General features: G+C 41.0%; 1 protein-coding gene across 1 annotated transcript in view; it reads left to right on the top strand.

Moving 5' to 3' along the window:
• The first annotated feature begins 1077 nt into the window (after positions 1-1077).
• Positions 1078-17896, top strand: part of LOC118224501 (cilia- and flagella-associated protein 44) — a 31939-nt gene continuing 15120 nt past the window's right edge. The window contains exons 1-19 of the mRNA XM_035411963.1: positions 1078-1153; positions 2688-2847; positions 4755-4917; positions 5523-5625; positions 6426-6642; positions 7466-7580; positions 7780-7944; positions 8315-8470; positions 8558-8605; positions 9241-9340; positions 10301-10395; positions 11743-11952; positions 12443-12553; positions 12885-13037; positions 13942-14154; positions 14690-14832; positions 16629-16908; positions 17083-17138; positions 17335-17497. Of these exons, the coding sequence (XP_035267854.1) occupies positions 1117-1153; positions 2688-2847; positions 4755-4917; positions 5523-5625; positions 6426-6642; positions 7466-7580; positions 7780-7944; positions 8315-8470; positions 8558-8605; positions 9241-9340; positions 10301-10395; positions 11743-11952; positions 12443-12553; positions 12885-13037; positions 13942-14154; positions 14690-14832; positions 16629-16908; positions 17083-17138; positions 17335-17497 (2688 nt within the window). The 5' untranslated portion in view covers positions 1078-1116. The remainder of the gene's footprint in view (positions 1154-2687; positions 2848-4754; positions 4918-5522; positions 5626-6425; positions 6643-7465; positions 7581-7779; positions 7945-8314; positions 8471-8557; positions 8606-9240; positions 9341-10300; positions 10396-11742; positions 11953-12442; positions 12554-12884; positions 13038-13941; positions 14155-14689; positions 14833-16628; positions 16909-17082; positions 17139-17334; positions 17498-17896) is intronic.

Genomic DNA, 17896 nt, shown 5'->3' with positions numbered 1-17896 from the left:
CAGCCTGGTTACAACCTCAACCTTTGGTAGATTTTGATATTTTAGTAAGAATTCATTGTAATGGAAATAAAAAATATTGTTAATTTTGTAGAGGAAATCCTAAGAACTAAGTATAGTGTATACATTCCTGTCTATTCTGGTGGATCAAAAGATCCAAATACTGGACATACAGTATGTGCTTTTTAAATTCCAGAACTGAAAGTTAAATAGATAAAATGGCTACCAGATAATATGTCAGTATATACAGCAGAGCTGATTGCTATCTTACTTGAATTAGCCTACATTGGATTGAGATAGTCAAGCCTGTTAAAATGGTGATTTGCTCTAATTCTAATTTGGCTTTAATGAATATTAAATATGCAACCTCAAGATGTAGAGAAGATATTGTTTATGAAATATTAACCACATTGTTAAGAATTACCCGGTTTGGAAGTAGCATTATCTTCTTATGGGTACCAGTTCGTAGTGGTAGAATGAAGCGGTGGATAAATTTGCTAAGAGGGCTCTTAACCTAGAATCAGTTGAGATCAATGTCACAGTTAGCAAAGCGGAAGTTAAATTGTATATGACTCCAAGTTAAGAAGCAGTGGCATGTGGAACAAGGCTTCAAAAGGAAGACATCTTTATCAAATTCAAAAATAGTTGGGGAATGGGAGGCCTGTTGGGAGGAAAAGAAGAGAAGAGTGCTTGATAAGCAGGATGAGACTGGGGCATACGAATACCACACAACGACTGACAAAGAAACATCCAACCGGAGAATGTGACCGTTGCCATCAGCAGAAAGAAACAGTATTACATGTAATATTTTTTATGTCCTCAATATTCTGCAGAACGTCAGAGATTAAAAGAAGAACTGGATCGCTTTGGAATTAAGGGAATGGAATTTAAATGTTTTTTTCCCCCCCTATCATTCGGGAAGTGCTGTATACAATCATGCATTCATGTTTCTGGAACAAACGGGTCTAATGCAAAAGATCGAAAAATTTGGTTTCATATTCAATTTTAACAGTAGGTGGCGATAATACTCCGGTTTGGTAGGAATTCGTTATTAAAAAGAAGAAGAAGAAGAACCACAATGCTTTGCGAAGGTTGCTCGAGCAACCGTTCAAACAAAAAATGGATACGTCGGAGAAACTGTCAAGTGTCCCAAACGGTAAAATAACTGGAATCTAAAAAACGAAATATTTAGATAATATGTTTGGAGTAGTAACATGTTGATAACATATATGGATAGTTAACTTAGTTATTCTGCTGAAATGCTCCCTGGACTAGTAAGTAACGTTACTATCGGGCTAGCGAGTCTAGGTAGTACAGCAAGTTAGGCACACAGTGCCAAAGTGAGTTTCATGAGTCAAAAGTTACTTGTTTATATTTTGGACAGGTGTACATCCTAAGCAAATTTACCGCTGTTTCTGTCGCAGCACTTTCGACACAATAAATATTGAAAGCGCTATCCTAAAATTTCTTACCGTGAAGAGTGCCATGACCCGCAACCATAGAAATGTGTTAACACGGCGGCGCAATTACATCGAGAAATACCATCGTTGGAAAAAAGACTATATGCTAAAACTGCATTTAAATCAAACCTACTATGTATAAAAAAACATTCGTCAGTCACGTTCAATCAATTTGTAGTACCACCACAGCGCGTTTTAAACGATATAGCGCTGCACCCCCTTTGTATCATGCAACATGGAATTGTGGTGAATTCCCTTACTTTGTTAACCTTTACAGCTATTACGACTTAGGTGTACCCCGCACCACTTTTTTGTTTTTACTCCTACCTCAGAGTTAAATCATTATTAGTATCACTTCACTCTCGGTAGTGTCGGTCAGATTGCCATTTAATGGTATGTCCCAGAAATTTCATTGTGTTGTATAATCATAGCCAAGAGCTTTTGGTTGTTTTTCTTTCTTCTTTTTTAAATTAAAAATGATGTATTTATCTCTAGTCGTATTTTGAGTCAAATACGAAAACCGTTAATTATTTCCCCTCTCTCCCCTATATCAGCACACCCCAATGAATGCACATATATGCAAACCTGTACTCACAAACATCCACGATACAGGTTTTAAAATTAATGGAGTTAGATTTACAAAAAACGTGAGAGTACCTGGGGCTTAAATAACAGCTGCGTAGAGTAGGTTGTGAGAAAGGAACGGCTTCTGATGCTGTATTGAAATAATCTTTATGCCCGACTGACTGCTGTTATATGGAGAGTGAAGGACAGCTGGTCATCTAGGGTTACCCCAACACTCATTGCAGTTCAAGAGCTCTGAGGAAATTCAGAGATTAGGTAGACCAGTATCAGACGGTCTATGAGTATCAGTCAGCAAAGAAGCACCAAGATTCTGTAGAACAGTATCAGTCAGGGGAGCTACACAGAGATGAGATGGAATGGCATCAGTCAGGTGAGTAGCACAGAGATTAGGCAGAAAGGTATCAGTCATCAGACATTATGTAAGTCTTGGGAGCTGCATGGAGGTGACGCGAGTTAATTTTACTTAGTAAGTTTACATAGCTGCACATAACTGGCTGAGAGGCTTTCAGACAGAGTAAGAGGACTGATGCAGACCCTGAAGCACCGAAACTTGTTTTCACAATGGACATTGGGGAGGTACTGAGCATTGTGTGAGCTCTTTGCCAGCTTTCAAACAGGGAATGTACTGTGTGTCTCTGATGGCAGCTGCTGTGGACGAGGAAACGGAAGAAGAGGGAGGAGCAGAGACGGGGGTAACTCAGACCCAGACCATCCCAGTGGACATGTACTACAGTTATGAGGATCTATGCTCTAGGCCATTCATTACACCCAATTCCAACATCCCCAGAGACCTGCTTCAGCTCACGTATCCTACTCATGGAGGAATGCTCAGTGTATCTCTGTGTTTGTGTCTGCTTGTGTTTGTCAGCATGTTTGTAGACAGCAGGATACAGTGCCGTGAAAAAGTTTTTGCCCCCTTCTGTCTTTCATATTTGTCACACTGAATGGATTTGAGTGTTTAGACAAATGTAATATTACACAACACATTTTAAAAATAATTTCATTTATTTAATTAAAAAATAATTAAGTAAAAAGTATTTACCCATATTCCCTGTTTGAAAAAGTAATTGCCCCCTTAATTGCTCAATAAACCTATTACCCAAATTTAATTGATAATTAGATTGATTCAGCTGATTGAACACAGCCTTGATTGCAGCCAGCCTTGTTGAATCTAAACCTCTCTCATATTGAACCTTACCATCCGAATGAAGTGGTCATCACAAAGTTTCTACAAGCACACTATACCACAATGAAAGAAAACTCCTGAAGAGATGAGAAAAGTTGTTGCAATATACAATACCTGTCTGGAAAAGGTTACAAAGCAATTTCTAAGGCTCTGGGACTCCACTGAACGACAGTGAGAGCCATTGGGTGTGGCACAAACCGCAAACTTCTATGCTCCGAACTACCATGCTCCTGAATACGCACTCCAGTCAGTGCTTGGGACTACGCACTCTGGACCATGGAAGTACGGTAGCACGGAAAAGCAGTTCTTTCAGTGGGATGCACTTTGTGTTATCTGACCAATAACCTTTAACCTTTGCTGTAACTATTTGGGAAATTTTGATGATAAACCTGAGCCCGAAAGCACCTAGTATCAACCACCTGAAATGCTAAGGTATTTATATAAGGGACTGGATGCAGTTACCTGTTTAAATGCAAATCCTGTAATACACATAACTGTCTAAATAAAAAATAAAAAAACCCAACTTAATACATATTAAGTTGGGACGGAGTGTGGCACAGTGGATAAGGAACTGCGCTTGTAACCGAAAGGTCGCAGGTTCTTCCGTAGGGTGTCAGGGCTTACTCTCCTTGAGAGGGTGAGGAGCTCAGTTGTCCGGGAGTACCTCAAAGTAGAGCCGCTGCTCCTCCGCATTGGAAGGAGTCAGTTGAGGTGGTTCGGGCATCTGACAAGAATGCTTCCTGGGCACCTCCCTCTGGAGGTGTTCCAGGCACAGCCACCAGGGAGGAAACCCAGGGGCAGACCTAGGACACGCTGGTGGGATTATGTTAACCGGCTGCCCTGGGATTGTTTTGGGATCCCCCGGGATGGGTTTCGCGGAAGTCGCTTGGGAGAGGGACGTCTGGGCTGTTCTGCTTGCCCTGGTGCCACCGCGACCCTTATCTGGATCAAGTGGTTAGAAAATGGGTAGATGGGAGCGTTTGGCTGCAGTTATTGCAGTACAGCCAGTTAAGTCTATGGGAGCAATTACTTTTTCACCTAGGTGATATGGGTGTTTGATAACATTTTCATTAAATAAATGAAATAGGAATTTTAAATGAAGTGTTTTGAATTTACTTGACTTTCCATCTAATATTAAATTTTGTCTAAAGATCTGAAACCACTCAGTTTGACAAATATGCATTAATATAGGAAATCAGGAAGGATGCAAATACTTTTTCACAGCACTGTAGTAGGTTGTGGGGTCAGTTCCCTACTGGAGTATAGCAATTTTACCCTTGAGGAAGAAACCTGAATTTCTTCAGTAAAATAACCAGCTGTAAAAATGGTTTGTATGTGAGAATGTAATCTGTGTACATATTATTCTCTGGATAAGAGAATGTGATAAATGGCAATATGTTATCTTATGATGAAGAATCTGCTAAATGCTAAAATACTATTTTATGTTTGTGTGTGCATTTACATGCACGTGAGTGTGTGTGGGATTGTGTTTCTCAGTGCTGGAAGTTTTGCCTTTAACACTTCAGTCACTCATTTGGATATGACTGTCACCGACGGAATAACCTACAGCTGCTGGATGAGCAGACTCTTGCTTTCATTGCTGGGAATTTGCTTGTCTTGCTGGATATTCAGAGTAAAGAGCAGCGGTACCTGCGCAGCTGCAGCGGGGGAGGAATCGGCACCATCATGGTACTAACACAGGACTCCTTGCATTTACACACACCTATTCATTTATACACACACCACCTCATTCACACAGACCTCATAATAGGTAAGTCAGGCATCTGGGTAAATTAGCAATGTTACCTTTATGTTCTTTTGGAAAAATCTATTATTGATATTTTTTGGGCAATATTTTGTCAGCTGCAATACTAGTAGAAAACTATCATCATGTACGTAGAAAAAAGGCTTTTTTGCATGAACGTTATAATTTTATGTCAAAAAATATTGGACAAAGAAATGCATGTGCAAACTGATTATAAAATACGAAGGTAGAGACTAGTGCATGTAGGAAGGTATAATGATTATTATTGGTTTAACGCAAATGCTAATGTTTTTTTCATCTTTTATATTTATTATGCAAAATGTTTTGTTAATCTTCAAAATCTATTCATAAATGCAGTGTTTCCATAATTTGTGCCAGCATTGTTTGCCAGTATAAACATCAGCCATGGTCGCTGTGATGTCACAGTTTACATGCATTAGAGGTGAACCTGTCTTTCTCATTGAATTACTGTTCTAAATGTATTGGTCTCATATAATCCTTATATGCCTTTGTGCCCTTCTCTTTGAAGGCTCATCCCAGTAAGAGCTACTTTGCTGTGGCAGAAAAGGGATATCAGCCCAATATCATCATCTATGCATTTCCTTCTCTGCGCCCCTACCGTATCCTCAGAGGTACTGTATCCTTGTTCCCAAAAATAACTAGTGTGTGTACATGCACACTTGTGGACTGTGTCTATACTTTATGTGTCTGTATGTGTTCCAAAAGCAGGTCAGCTTGACTTTATATGGTTAATTCATATTCCCAAAAAAACCCTCTTAATTTGAAGAATGAACTATTTATTCTTTACATGCACTCTGATCATCAGTTTGGATATTCTACAGGTATATTTTAATCATTAACTTAAACTTAGCTATTTTTTTTCTCCAAATTGGCCACATCGATGTTCAGTGCCTCAGGTTGGAGCAGCCTGCCATTGAGGCAGAGAAGTAGGGAAATTGAAAGCGTGCAGGCATGCCTCGACCACATGCCTTCTGTCAGATTCCGCAAGTGTTCTTTGGCTAAGACAGCTGGTGACTAAAAACGGTGCTGGTGTATCCTCGCACCTGGATAGCTTCAGCCAGTCGATCAACCAGGTCTGCCACCATCTGTGACATTTGCTGCTGGAAGATTCCACCAATGCACACAGGAGGATCCCAATTTCCCAATTTATTTGTTTTCTTTTTTTAAGTGCCATGATTTAAGGTAAAATAAAATAAAATGTATAAGAACTAGCTATGGTCGTACAAATGCTGCAAATCTGGAAAGGCTACTGGCAACAGAAAGGTACACTCAGCAGTCTATATATTGGTGTTTATGTGCATGCGTGTGTAATGCTGACTGTGTGTGTGTGTGCATGTGTGTGTCTCTGTCTGTGTGCCTGTTTGCACTGCTGACGTTGAGTTTTTATATGTGTGCTTGAATGCATCCACAGGGGGAACAGTAACGGCCTACAGCTCTGTGGATTTTAACCATGATGGCACGTTGCTGGCGAGTGTGGGCTGTGCATCAGATTTCATGCTGACCCTGTGGGACTGGGTCCAGGAGCGGGTTCTGCTTCGCTACAAAGCCTTCTCCCAGGATGTCTACCGAGTCACCTTCTCACCCTACAACCCTGGCCAGCTCACCACCTCTGGCTCAGGACACATCAAGTTAGTGCTCCACAGTAACCAGTGGTCAGTTTTGTTTGACTATGCAACAAAAGACAGTTTTGGTTTTGTTGCCAAACATAATAAAGCGTTACCTTTGGCTTTGCGTGGATATACAGAGTCGGCGTACTTGTGTCCCTTCTTTTCTTCTGTTTTGTACTTCTGAGAGTTACACTTCTGTACATTTCCCTGGATAAGTGTTTCTGTAATGTAATGTAGCCAATGATGTGTCTCCTTACAAACATGTAGATATGACTGGCCTTACATTCCCATAGCGAGATATTAGTAAGGAATAGGTATTGTTTAGATTTTGTCAATACCGATGCTAAAATGATACTTAATTGTTACCTTCTTTAAAATAAAGAGCAAATGTAAAGAATGTCATTTTTATTGCAAAAGCAAAGAAATTGAATAATTGAATTGTTTAATAAATGTTTAAATTATACTTTATACTTATAATTTATACTGTTTCACGTGTGGCAGAGTTTAAGCATTAGCTAGCTTGCTAGCAGTACCTGCTGTCACTGACTGAGTTGTTAAAGCGAGTGCAACATTAGCTAGTGAAGATGTGTCACTGAAATGAAACTGAAATCTGCTTTGCGATTCGGTTTGGTAGGTACCCAACCCTAGTGATTAGTCTCTCTGATTCTCAGTAACCTGTTATAGGAGTGCTTGGTAATCAGTAACCAGGTACAATGCTTCTCAGTGATGCTATATTCATTTGGAGTTTCACAGTTTTTGGCTGAGATTGTTAGAACTGTGATGATGAACATATTTTTTACTACCCCAGCCACTACATCACATTTGACATCTGTAACCCCTTTAGATTCTGGAAGATGGCCAAAACTTTCACAGGGCTCAAGTTGCAAGGGCTGCTGGGACGGTTTGGGAAGACAGCCCTGACAGACATCGATGGCTATGTGGAGCTTCCTGATGGCAAGGTCTCTCTCTGCCTGTTTTCTGTGGGATGTGTTTGTCTCTACAGAAGTATGAGGGATCAGAACCAGCATAAAATAATTTTTATGATGATGGTCAGGATAGTGATGGTGGTTGTCTTGATGATGATGGTGGAGCTGATTGAGGTGGTGATGATGATGATGTTGAAGGTGATGATAGTGGTGGTCATGTGCTTTATTGCAGGTTGTGTCTGGCTCAGAGTGGGGGAACATGCTGCTTTGGGAAGGGGGCCTAATTAAGGTGGAGATTTGCAGAAAGAGGGGACGTCAGTGCCATGCCGGCTCCATTCAGCAGTTTGCTCTGGATGAGGGTGAGCTGATCACTATTGGCACAGATGGCGCTGTCAGGGTAAGAGCTCATTGCTTCTGCTGCACTAGACCTCGAACTTACCTCCACCCAACCCCACTCCAGCTTGCTTTCCACCAGGCCTGGGTCAATTAGTTTGTAATACTTTCTACATTAGTTTACTGTTATTGGCATTTTGCAGGCACTCTTATCTGTAGTACCTTAATTAATTAATTAATTAATTAATTAATTAATTAATTAATTAATTAATTAATCAATTCATTCATTAATTCATTCATTCATTCATTCAATCAGTCAGTTAATATGTAAGTAAAAAATAAGTAAGTAAATAAATAAATGAATAAATAGATGTCTGTGAAATGCATGTGTGTCAAAGATGTCTGTTTTGAGTTATGCTGTGACTGGTGTGCAGACCTGGGATGTGGAGTGCATCGATGCTGCAGATTCTCCAGACGACAGTGGGCTCTTTGAGATGGAGCCCATGAACGAGCTTTTGATTGGACGCACTGTCTGCCTGACCTCCATGGTGAAGAGCTCTTTGCCGGACTCCTTCATTTGGTTTGCTCAGGTCAGGGGTCTTTGCAGGAGCGCAGAAACACAGTCAGCCTGAAGAGTGTTTCTAGGCTTCTGCTCACCGAGATTCATCTGTTTACAGGATGCTAATGGCTCCATATGGAAACTGGACCTCTCATTCTCAAACATGGTGAGTTTACCAGCCCTTTGCGTACGTGCATGTGTTTGTGAGGCACTCTGCCTTAGGTGTGTAATGTGATATATTTGGATGATTTTGTGAAACTAATATTTTAATAAAGAAAACGAGGTCTCCAATTCTATGTAACTGGACTGTTCTATTCCTGCTGCACCATGTCCCACACACCTACAATTCTAAGCATTTCTGTCTTTTGCAATAACCATTCTTTTTAGGCCCTGCTATTATAGGCTATGGGATAGCAATATACTACTTGGGACATTTTACAATTTTCTCAAAAGGTTTACAAGTGGAGTTGTCCTTCTGTTTACTTAAGTACTCAAATTTTTTTGTGCATTGTACAGGAGCTTATAGGTGCGACAAAACTAAGATGCGACAACACTGAGATAAAAACTTGTTTTGAGCCATTACCAGATACCAGGCACAGCTGTAGTCTTGTTGCTCTAGGGCAAGATTGCAGATTGGAGAGGGGAAGTAGGAGTGACTTTGATTGAAAAATGCTACAAAAAATTCCCGATAACGTTTTTTCTAAACTGCTGGCGAGTACTTACTTCCTTATGTAAACAGTCCCACCCCTACGCTGTCTATTTGTGTGTACATGTGTGTTTACCGTGTGTGCGTATTTACAGACCCATGACCCAGAACGCCTGTTCACCTTCCATGCTGGTGCCATTCAGGCCATGGACGTCTCCACGACTTCCCACCTCATGGCGACTACAGCACTGGACCGTACGCAGCATATTTGGCAGCATGGATAGTTGTGTGAAATGTTTTGAATGAGGAGATATTTGCCATATAACTTTGTTCATTCACTTGAAGTGAAAGATACTAAAGGGCTTTTAGAGCAGGTGCTGTGGGGTGCAGGTGAGATGTTAGCTGATGAGAGCAGTTTCTGAACGTGTCTTCAGGAAAATTTAAATTTGGTAGTTTCGAAATTAAAGGGAATTCATTGATATTATTTCAGTTTTTGTGTTTAATGAAGGCTATTTTCAGTGCTTACAGAACTTTCTCAATACCTGCCAGCTTCACAATGGCTGGTGTAGGGACCTCAACAGGCTTTTTCAAGTAATTCCAAAGTAGCTTGTACAACAATTTTATGCTTCCAGAAGTAGTGCTGTATATGTGTATACCGTGATTACTTAACTTTTTTAATTTACATCTTTAAAAATAAAAATAAACTAAATGCATTTTAAAAGTTTGTTTAAAAGATTGTTATTCAAAATATTGTTCAAATACAGATAATGATAAATTATAAAATGACAATGTATTTTTATCTTTGTAATTGTGAATGAACTAGATTAAACTACCATTCCACTCTGGCCCTGCCCCAATCATGATATCTGAGTACATATTTGGAGATACTACTACGTCATGTAGATGTCGATCAAGATATCCTGTAGGAAATTGTTGCCGTCCACAAATTTGTCTGTTTACTTTTTAATATGATGGAACACTGCCTGCGCCTAATTGGCTAGATTAGTTTCAGTCCAACCGGACTGGAGAAATATGGTGGCCTGTTCATAAAGAGTGCAGTTACTCTTTAAATATCACTGATTTTCAGTCCAAATCAATAGTAATTTAACGAGTGCTCAAAGGCAGTGTTGTCTAGCGTGTGGGGGTGTCTGCTTTCCTTACTTCTGGGCTTCATTAGGAAGATCATATTTTGTCTCACCATCTTTCATTCCCCAGGCTCTGTCCGGATTTTTGACTTCTTGGCAAAGAGGGAACTGACAACAAACCAGTACAGCCAAGGAGGAACAGCATTGATCTGGGCACCTCGCTCAGTGAGTACCTGTGCATGTTTGCGTGTGCAGACCTTTTTGGGAATTTCAACATACTGGTTTGATTGCAGTGTGCCCTCAAATTGGAGACTTGCACAGGATTTACTTGAGACTTTACATATTTCCCGGATGTACAACAAGATCAAGACCAAATTACTCTTGTCCCGATTGCAGCACACTGTCTAAGGCAGACCTTTCACTAGAAGATATTTTAAGTGATTTTGCTGTCTTACAAGTTGGAGTAAGGTCACAGCAGAAAACTCTTTGCAAATAAAAAGCATGCATTGAACTTGAAGTGTGCTTGAAGAAATGCTGCCTGGTAGTTTTCACATAAGCCCTGCCCCCCCATCCCAGCTCCAAACTTGATATGACATTGAACATTAGAGCAGTTGCTTTGTTCAGGCAGAACATTCCATTTTGTATGTTGCCTTTCATTTTAGAATTGCCTATGTTAACAAAGTGATCAGCTTTTCCAATTCTGGTTAACAATGGGGACCGGCGCTCCCCTCGTTCAACAACAATTTATTATTTCAATAAAATGGAATTTTATTAAAATAATGTTTTTGCCGCTAATCAAAAAACATTCCGAGCTGTAGCCCCGGAAGCCTGATGCTGGTGACACCTATGGTTGGATATATGACAATGAACAAAGTTAGCTGGCAAAGTTTCTCACAGCACATCTCACAAAAACGTTAGCTAGCTATTAGCTTGCCCCATTTGTGACTTTAACCCCTTTGCGCAGATGTGAAATCCTCACTCATTTAGGGGGTGTTCTGTTTAAAGCTTTAGAACTCCAGATATGAGTATCACGTTTTCTATTAATGGGAAATGAAAACTGGGCCATAGTAATTATACAGGCGACGTTTCATAGAAATTTTGACAGTAGAAAACTTGAACAAAATAATTTATAATATTTGCTTGAATTTTTGGAAAAAGTGACAGCCCTACTCTACACTTCCCACACAGGAGTGTCAGTCTCTCCTATGATGAGTATATACTTATCTACCATAATGGTGGTAGATCACGGAATTGGCAGTATGCCAGGGCACAAAGCATATGGCTCTTAAATGGAATGAAATGCGGTCATTTGATTAACTGTGACTGAATCCAAGTGCAACCAGCGGTGAAACTAGCATTGGGCTGTTGGGCTCTACGTAAGCTAGGCCACCTCTTTAAGTGGATTGGCAGATTCAAACCCAGCTGAGCAAAATCCAATTTTTGCATGCTTCCAGGGCTGTCACTTACCGCAGCCTAGCGTCATTGGATGTTAGAAGTCACAATGAAATAACTAGTGTAACCAGAGCCTAGGATGTAGTACGTTGTGTGATTGTTCTTGATCTCTCCCCTCAGATTAATCCTCGGGGGGCTGTGCTGGTGGTGGGGTTTGAGGATGGGGTAGTGCGCCTTCTGGAGCTCTACCGATCTGTCAGCCTCCAGGCTGTGCAAGGCCAGAGCCAGACCAAGGACGGAGAGCTCCGCCTAAGACAAGCCCTGAAGCCCCATAATGCACCTGTGACCGCCATTGCATACGAATGCAACGGGGAGATCCTAGCCACTGGGGTAAGAGGGCAGTTTTATTGTGTTTTTACTTTATTTTATTTACTGGTTTTATCATTGTCTTACTGGTGGTCTTTTTGGCTGGACCGCAACAGCGGGGCCAGTCCTACAAACACAAATGTCTGTGACTGAGTGACTGAGTGATGAAGTTACACCATTGGTCGGTCGAGTTATGCAGTTACACCATTGGTCGGCCGGATGAAGTGTGTTAGGTCCAGCCATATACTAGGTTTTGACCTGGTCTTGTTTCTGGTGGTTTTATCATTCTATTTTGGTTTTATTTGTTTCTATTTAAGATTTTGGCTTTGTCCCTTTTTAATTTCTGTTAGGAACACTTTTATAGATTAATGGTTATTGTGTAATTGTTTCTGTAAATATTTTTTGCAATGTTTAAATAAATGGCACATGGGACATAAAAATAAAAAATATCTCTCTGCCTCCATCTTTCTCTCTCTCCATCTCTCTCTCTTTCTCTCTCTCTCTCCCTCTCCAGAGCGCAGACCACACTGTGTTCTTCTTCTCCGTGGGGGATAAATATGATCCTATTGGCTTTGTCACTGTCCCAGGACCAGTGAAGTCTCTGGAGTGGTCTCCCAAAACACATGTAAGTCACCTTCCTCCTTCACACTGTGTTTTAAAATAAATCTCAAATCTCAACAAAATCTTATCATGAAATGTGTGCGTGTGAAAGAGAGAGCGACAGTCTCTTTGTGTGTGTAGCTCTGTGCTGTATCTGTGTGTGTGTGGGTGGGTGTGTGTGTGAGGCATTGAAACAGCAAAGCAGCAAAGCAGATCATATGTGTTGTGAGGCGGTGCAGAGTGCATGTATATCTGTGTGCTATGCTTGTGCTGTATGTCTGTGGTGTTTGGTATCTATGCTTTGTGTTGCTATGCTATGCTATGTGTGTTGTATCTCTGCGCTGTACCTCTGGTAGGAGAGGAATACACTGCTGATCCTGTGTCATAATGGCTACATTATTGAAGTTGAGGCCCCTGAAGCAGAGTCTCACACACCTGCTACCACCTTTGAGATCCACGGACTGCGCACTCGATACTTCCACTTTCACAGCATCAAGTCTCGCATTAAGGTGAGATGACCTCTCACCCCTCTCTCCTGTCTGAACTGCTACACTCCTCTCTCTGTGTGACACATCTCTCTCTCTTTCAGCATCCCATTTTTGTCTTTCCCTCCTTCACTAAACGGCATTTCTTTCACATCCTCTAACATGCTTGTTAGTAAATCTGACTTGGGTATTTTCTTTTTCGGCCATCACTGTGTGTGTTGAAGAAACTGTATGCTATTATAATGGTTATCCATAAACAGCTGAGTGTGTGTGGACTGGTACGTGCCCATGTTGTGGTAGGGTGTTCAACTGGCAACTGTAGACTTGCTGCTTTGAGCCCCTGGTTGGCATAGGTAACTTGTTTCTGGAGAGATGAAGTTGGGTGCCTGCATGAAAAGACACCCAACTCTGCCATTGGGCCCTTGAGCAAGGCCCTTAACTCTTAAATAATTTATTAAATGAAATAAATTAAATAGCCTCTAAATAGTGTTTTGGACAGAACTTTGAGAATGGAGGTGTAAGGAAATTGCAGCATCAAAAAATACCAAGGACAAAAATAACCGGAAATGTACATTGTAGAATATTTTTATTATTTCCCCAACCATTTACACAACCATTTGTCAGTGCTTTGAGAATTCCCATTGCAAGTGTGGAGGTATTTCAGTTAGGTGTTATTGATCAGGGGTTTTCCTTTTTTTGCCGAGGGACCCCATCATAAATTTAAAAAGGTTGGATTTTAGAAAAGGTTTTATATTTTCAAATATTTCCCAAATCTATATATAGTCATTGCATATCCAGTCTGGTTGGGCACCCTCCTACAGTGCCTTCAAGGACCCTCAGGGGTCCACAGACTGTTGGAAATTTCGGTTGTAGATGAAAGCGACTCTTAGTTGTGTTGTAGATGTGTTGAGTTTGTGTAATTTTTTAGCGTGATATAGAGGTTGCTCGGAGAAAGGAACTGAAAGAGAAGAGGAGGAAGGAGAAAGAGCAAAGGAAGGATGACCCCACTGAGGAGGAGAAAGAAGAGGAGGGGCAAGAAGAGGAGGAGAAAGATGAGCTACCCGCCCTCTACATCCCAGAGTCCCCAAGCCCCCTGCTCTGTGCTTTCTACTCCCAACCTGGAGCCTTCTGGGTCTCCTTGGTACTGCCTCATTCTCTTTCTCATTGTCTCTTGTTCTCTCTCTCTCTGTCTCTCAGAGTGCATATAGGCACACACAAACACACACACACACACACACACACACACACATACATATATATACACAGGCCAAAAGTATTAGGCCACATGTAGTTTAAATATATGTAATATAATAATGAAATATTAGTATGCCAAAATAAAATCAAGTGTCTTGATTCTAAATATGTATGAGTTTTTTTGGTTGGATGGTAAGTTCTTAGCCCTTTAATATTGTTCAAGTTGTTCCTGAGCTTTTTAGATTTAATTTGAGCCATTTCCATAGTACATAACTGAAAAGCAACACAATTAAATTAATGGTTAGCAGCCCATTGTCATGTTTAACAGCTCTCTCTCACACACACACACACACACGCACACACACACTCATGCACACACAACAACCGTTCATATGCACTCTTACTCACACATTCGTGCTTATTCTCATTAAGATGTGTGTTTGTGTGTGTTATGTGTATTTTTTGTGTATTTATGTGTGCAGGGCGGATATGATGCTGGGTTTCTGTACCATTGCCGGTTCTCAGAGCAACAGGAAGAGGACCCAGAGCTCAGACAAGATGAGCCCTTTGCATTTCTCCCTCTGCAGGAAACGGAAGAGAACCCTATCTGCACCTTTAGCTTCAGGTACAGGGTGGGACACTAACATTTAATGATCTACTTAAAAAAAAAATTTAATTAAGACAGGAAATAGGCCCTAAAAGATTTAAATCGCTTACACTTTTTTCCCTGCTTCGCCTTTTCACCAGTTCTTTTGAATTATCACCTACATCATGTTTTGTGGTGTTGACGGTGGAGGTGATATACTGTCAAATTAGCATTGTTCGATCTTGTATCCTTGGCAGCGAGGGAAATTTTTTAAATCAGAATAGGTCATCCCATTTTGATTAAAAATTACTCAAACAAATTGTAGTAGGCTTGCATTGAACAAATTTAATGTTTCTTATGTTGTCTAGTGCGTGTTATCTAGGTAATGCAACTTTGCTCCAAGTAGGTAGCAGCCAGCTTGTAATGATGCTTGTACAAATGCATAATCAACGGCACGGTCTGTGGTATGATTTTAATGCACAAGGCAAAGATCCACCCGATGGAAAGCTAACCGGCTAGCTAGCTGGACATCTGCTCCAGTTGCTTCAAAACTGCAGCTATACTCTCAAATAGGTCATTGCAAAGCTGTCTTCATTCATGAACATGAGATGGGAGTCAATGCTGTATACCTTTCCACCTCCAATTTAAAAAAGGCAATTTTGTCCAGTTTACACTGCTCCTAAATAAAGCCTTATAACTTCGTAGCAACACACATCAGAGACATGGTACACAGTCTGATCGCCAACATGTTTTTCACCACTGGAAAAATAGTGGTGCATATATCTAAATTCAACAGGGGTTAACAGGACAGTCTACTTTTCAAAGGACAGACTACATTTCACATTGAAAATTCGCTTTTGTCCAATTCTTCAATAACTTGGCCACAGTGGAAATGTGATTTTATTTGAATATTCGCCATTATTAGGTTATACTATATATACCTTTCTCAAAAAATGCACTGGCTCTTTAACCAATTGGATTAAAGGGCCTCTAGCAGTGAACCGACCAGATGCCAGCGTTGAGTTGAGAGATTAGATAAAGAATCCCTAAACACAGAAACTCCAAGGAGGGCTTGTTTAAAAGCGAAAACTCCACTTTAATTCGCCCTGTTGCTCGATTGGTTTATAACACCAATGGCAGAAAAGCAAATCACTGCTGATCTGAGACCAGTCTGTGGCTGATCTGTGTTTTTCTGGAATATTCTCAGCTGATATGTATTGGATTGAGTTCAAAATGGCGTCAGAGCTCGGAATTAGTTACAGCTTGCAAACAGTATTTTAGGAAAGACGTTTATGATGTGGTTTTTGGTGTAATGAGTCATTGGAGCATGGTAGGGCACCTTGTTTTATTGCCTTGTTTTACTGAGCTAAAGGGAGAAGAGATAAGGGAAAGAATGGCCTGGTTAACTTCAGAAGAATCTCTGGATAGCTCTGAATGCTATTTTTTGGCATGTTTGTCCAATTCATTTTAATAAACTGGATATGTAATGAGTCAAAATTCTGTGGGCACCAGAACCCATACCACCAGGGGGCGGAGAACAGGATAAAACTTTTGAGTGAGCATAGCCTCATGAATAGAGTATACAGAATTCAATTAACAATGATTTATTGTAACAATACTGTTTTAAATTAGTAAGATAACTAAGTTTTTGAGTGAACAAAAAGCTACAATTTGAAGTTATTTTAACATGTTTTTAAGTACTGTGTGCACAAGGGCAAGTAAGTTTGCTTACATAATTGTTTTGAGGTAATCAATTTCCACAAAACTTTTGAGTAGACTGAACTAATTCGGATTTTCAGTGTGTGAGTGAGTCAGTATCTGTGCTTCTGTCTCAGCTCCAGCAGGAAGTTCTTTCTGTGCGGGATGTGGTGTGGGCAGATCAGGGTGTACCCCATGCAGCCGCAAGACCCGAACATGATGTCCCTTGATGCCTTCTGGGCCCTTAGTCTTCATGACAACCATAACGGACACCTGTGCAGCGTGCGCTGCAGCTACGACGAACTGTTTGTCCTGACGACGGGAGAGGATGGCAACATCTTCGTCTTTAGCCTGCTCTCCCAAGAGGAGCTGGCCGAAGCCCTGGAGCCCAGCCAAGCTAAAATCCCCTCCCCCCCTGTGAGTCTCCCTGGGTTTAGACTGGGATGGGATGAGTGAGTGAATGGGTGATGAGTAAGTCTGATAATAGTGAGTAAATATAGGATGGGGGATTAAAATGTGATGAGTGAGTAGATGTTTGCTGGCTGAGCAAATCTCTTATATGCTTCTGACTGTTTTTGCTGGTTTATACAGTTTGGAATCGAAATGGAGAAAGTGGTACCAGACATACTGGATACCAGTGCTTACAGGCAAGTTTTACTACCTCCTGTGAAATGCCATTATCCATTTTAAATTACCCAATCACATATTGCCTTTTTTTCACCATTGCGGGATGGAACATTGTCTCATTCCATCACTTATACATGCATGTTATCTGTGTGTGCACGTGTATGTATGTGTATGTATGTGTGATTTTTTGGGTGGGTCTGAATGTCATGTGTGTAGCATTGAAACTGCAAAGCAGAGGACTGAGCTGGATCGTATGCGTCGTGAGGCGGAGCAGAGGAAGGAGGAGAGGCGGAGGAAGCTTGTGGAGCTGCAGAGCCAATTTAAACAGCTACTACAGTGCAACCAGAGCCTGCCAGAGCATATCCGCTTACGGCAAACGGTACCTCAACCCTAGCAGTAATGCAGAGTAATTGCAATGAGATCTGATTGTGAGTGAGACATGGTTGGGTAGTACAGAGCAATGCAATGCAGTGAGACCTGGTTGTGTAGCATAATGTAGTGAGACTTGGATGTGCAATACAGACGAGTGTAGTGCAATGAGACATGGCTGTGCTCTACAGACGAGTGTAGTGCAGTAAGACATGGCTGTGCTCTACAGACGAGTGTAGTGCAGTGAGACATGGCTGTGCTCTACAGACGAGTGTAGTGCAATGAGACATGGCTGTGCTCTACAGACGAGTGTAGTACAGTGAGACATGGCTGTGCTCTACAGACGAGTGTAGTGCAGTGAGACATGGCTGTGCTCTACAGACGAGTGTAGTACAGTGAGACATGGCTG

The sequence above is a fragment of the Anguilla anguilla genome, chromosome 4 (genome assembly GCF_013347855.1).
Source record: "Anguilla anguilla isolate fAngAng1 chromosome 4, fAngAng1.pri, whole genome shotgun sequence".
In the NCBI taxonomy this organism is placed as follows: domain Eukaryota; kingdom Metazoa; phylum Chordata; class Actinopteri; order Anguilliformes; family Anguillidae; genus Anguilla; species Anguilla anguilla.
The sequence above is the reverse complement of the archived record's forward strand: the minus strand, read 5'-3'. Positions and strand labels throughout refer to the sequence as shown.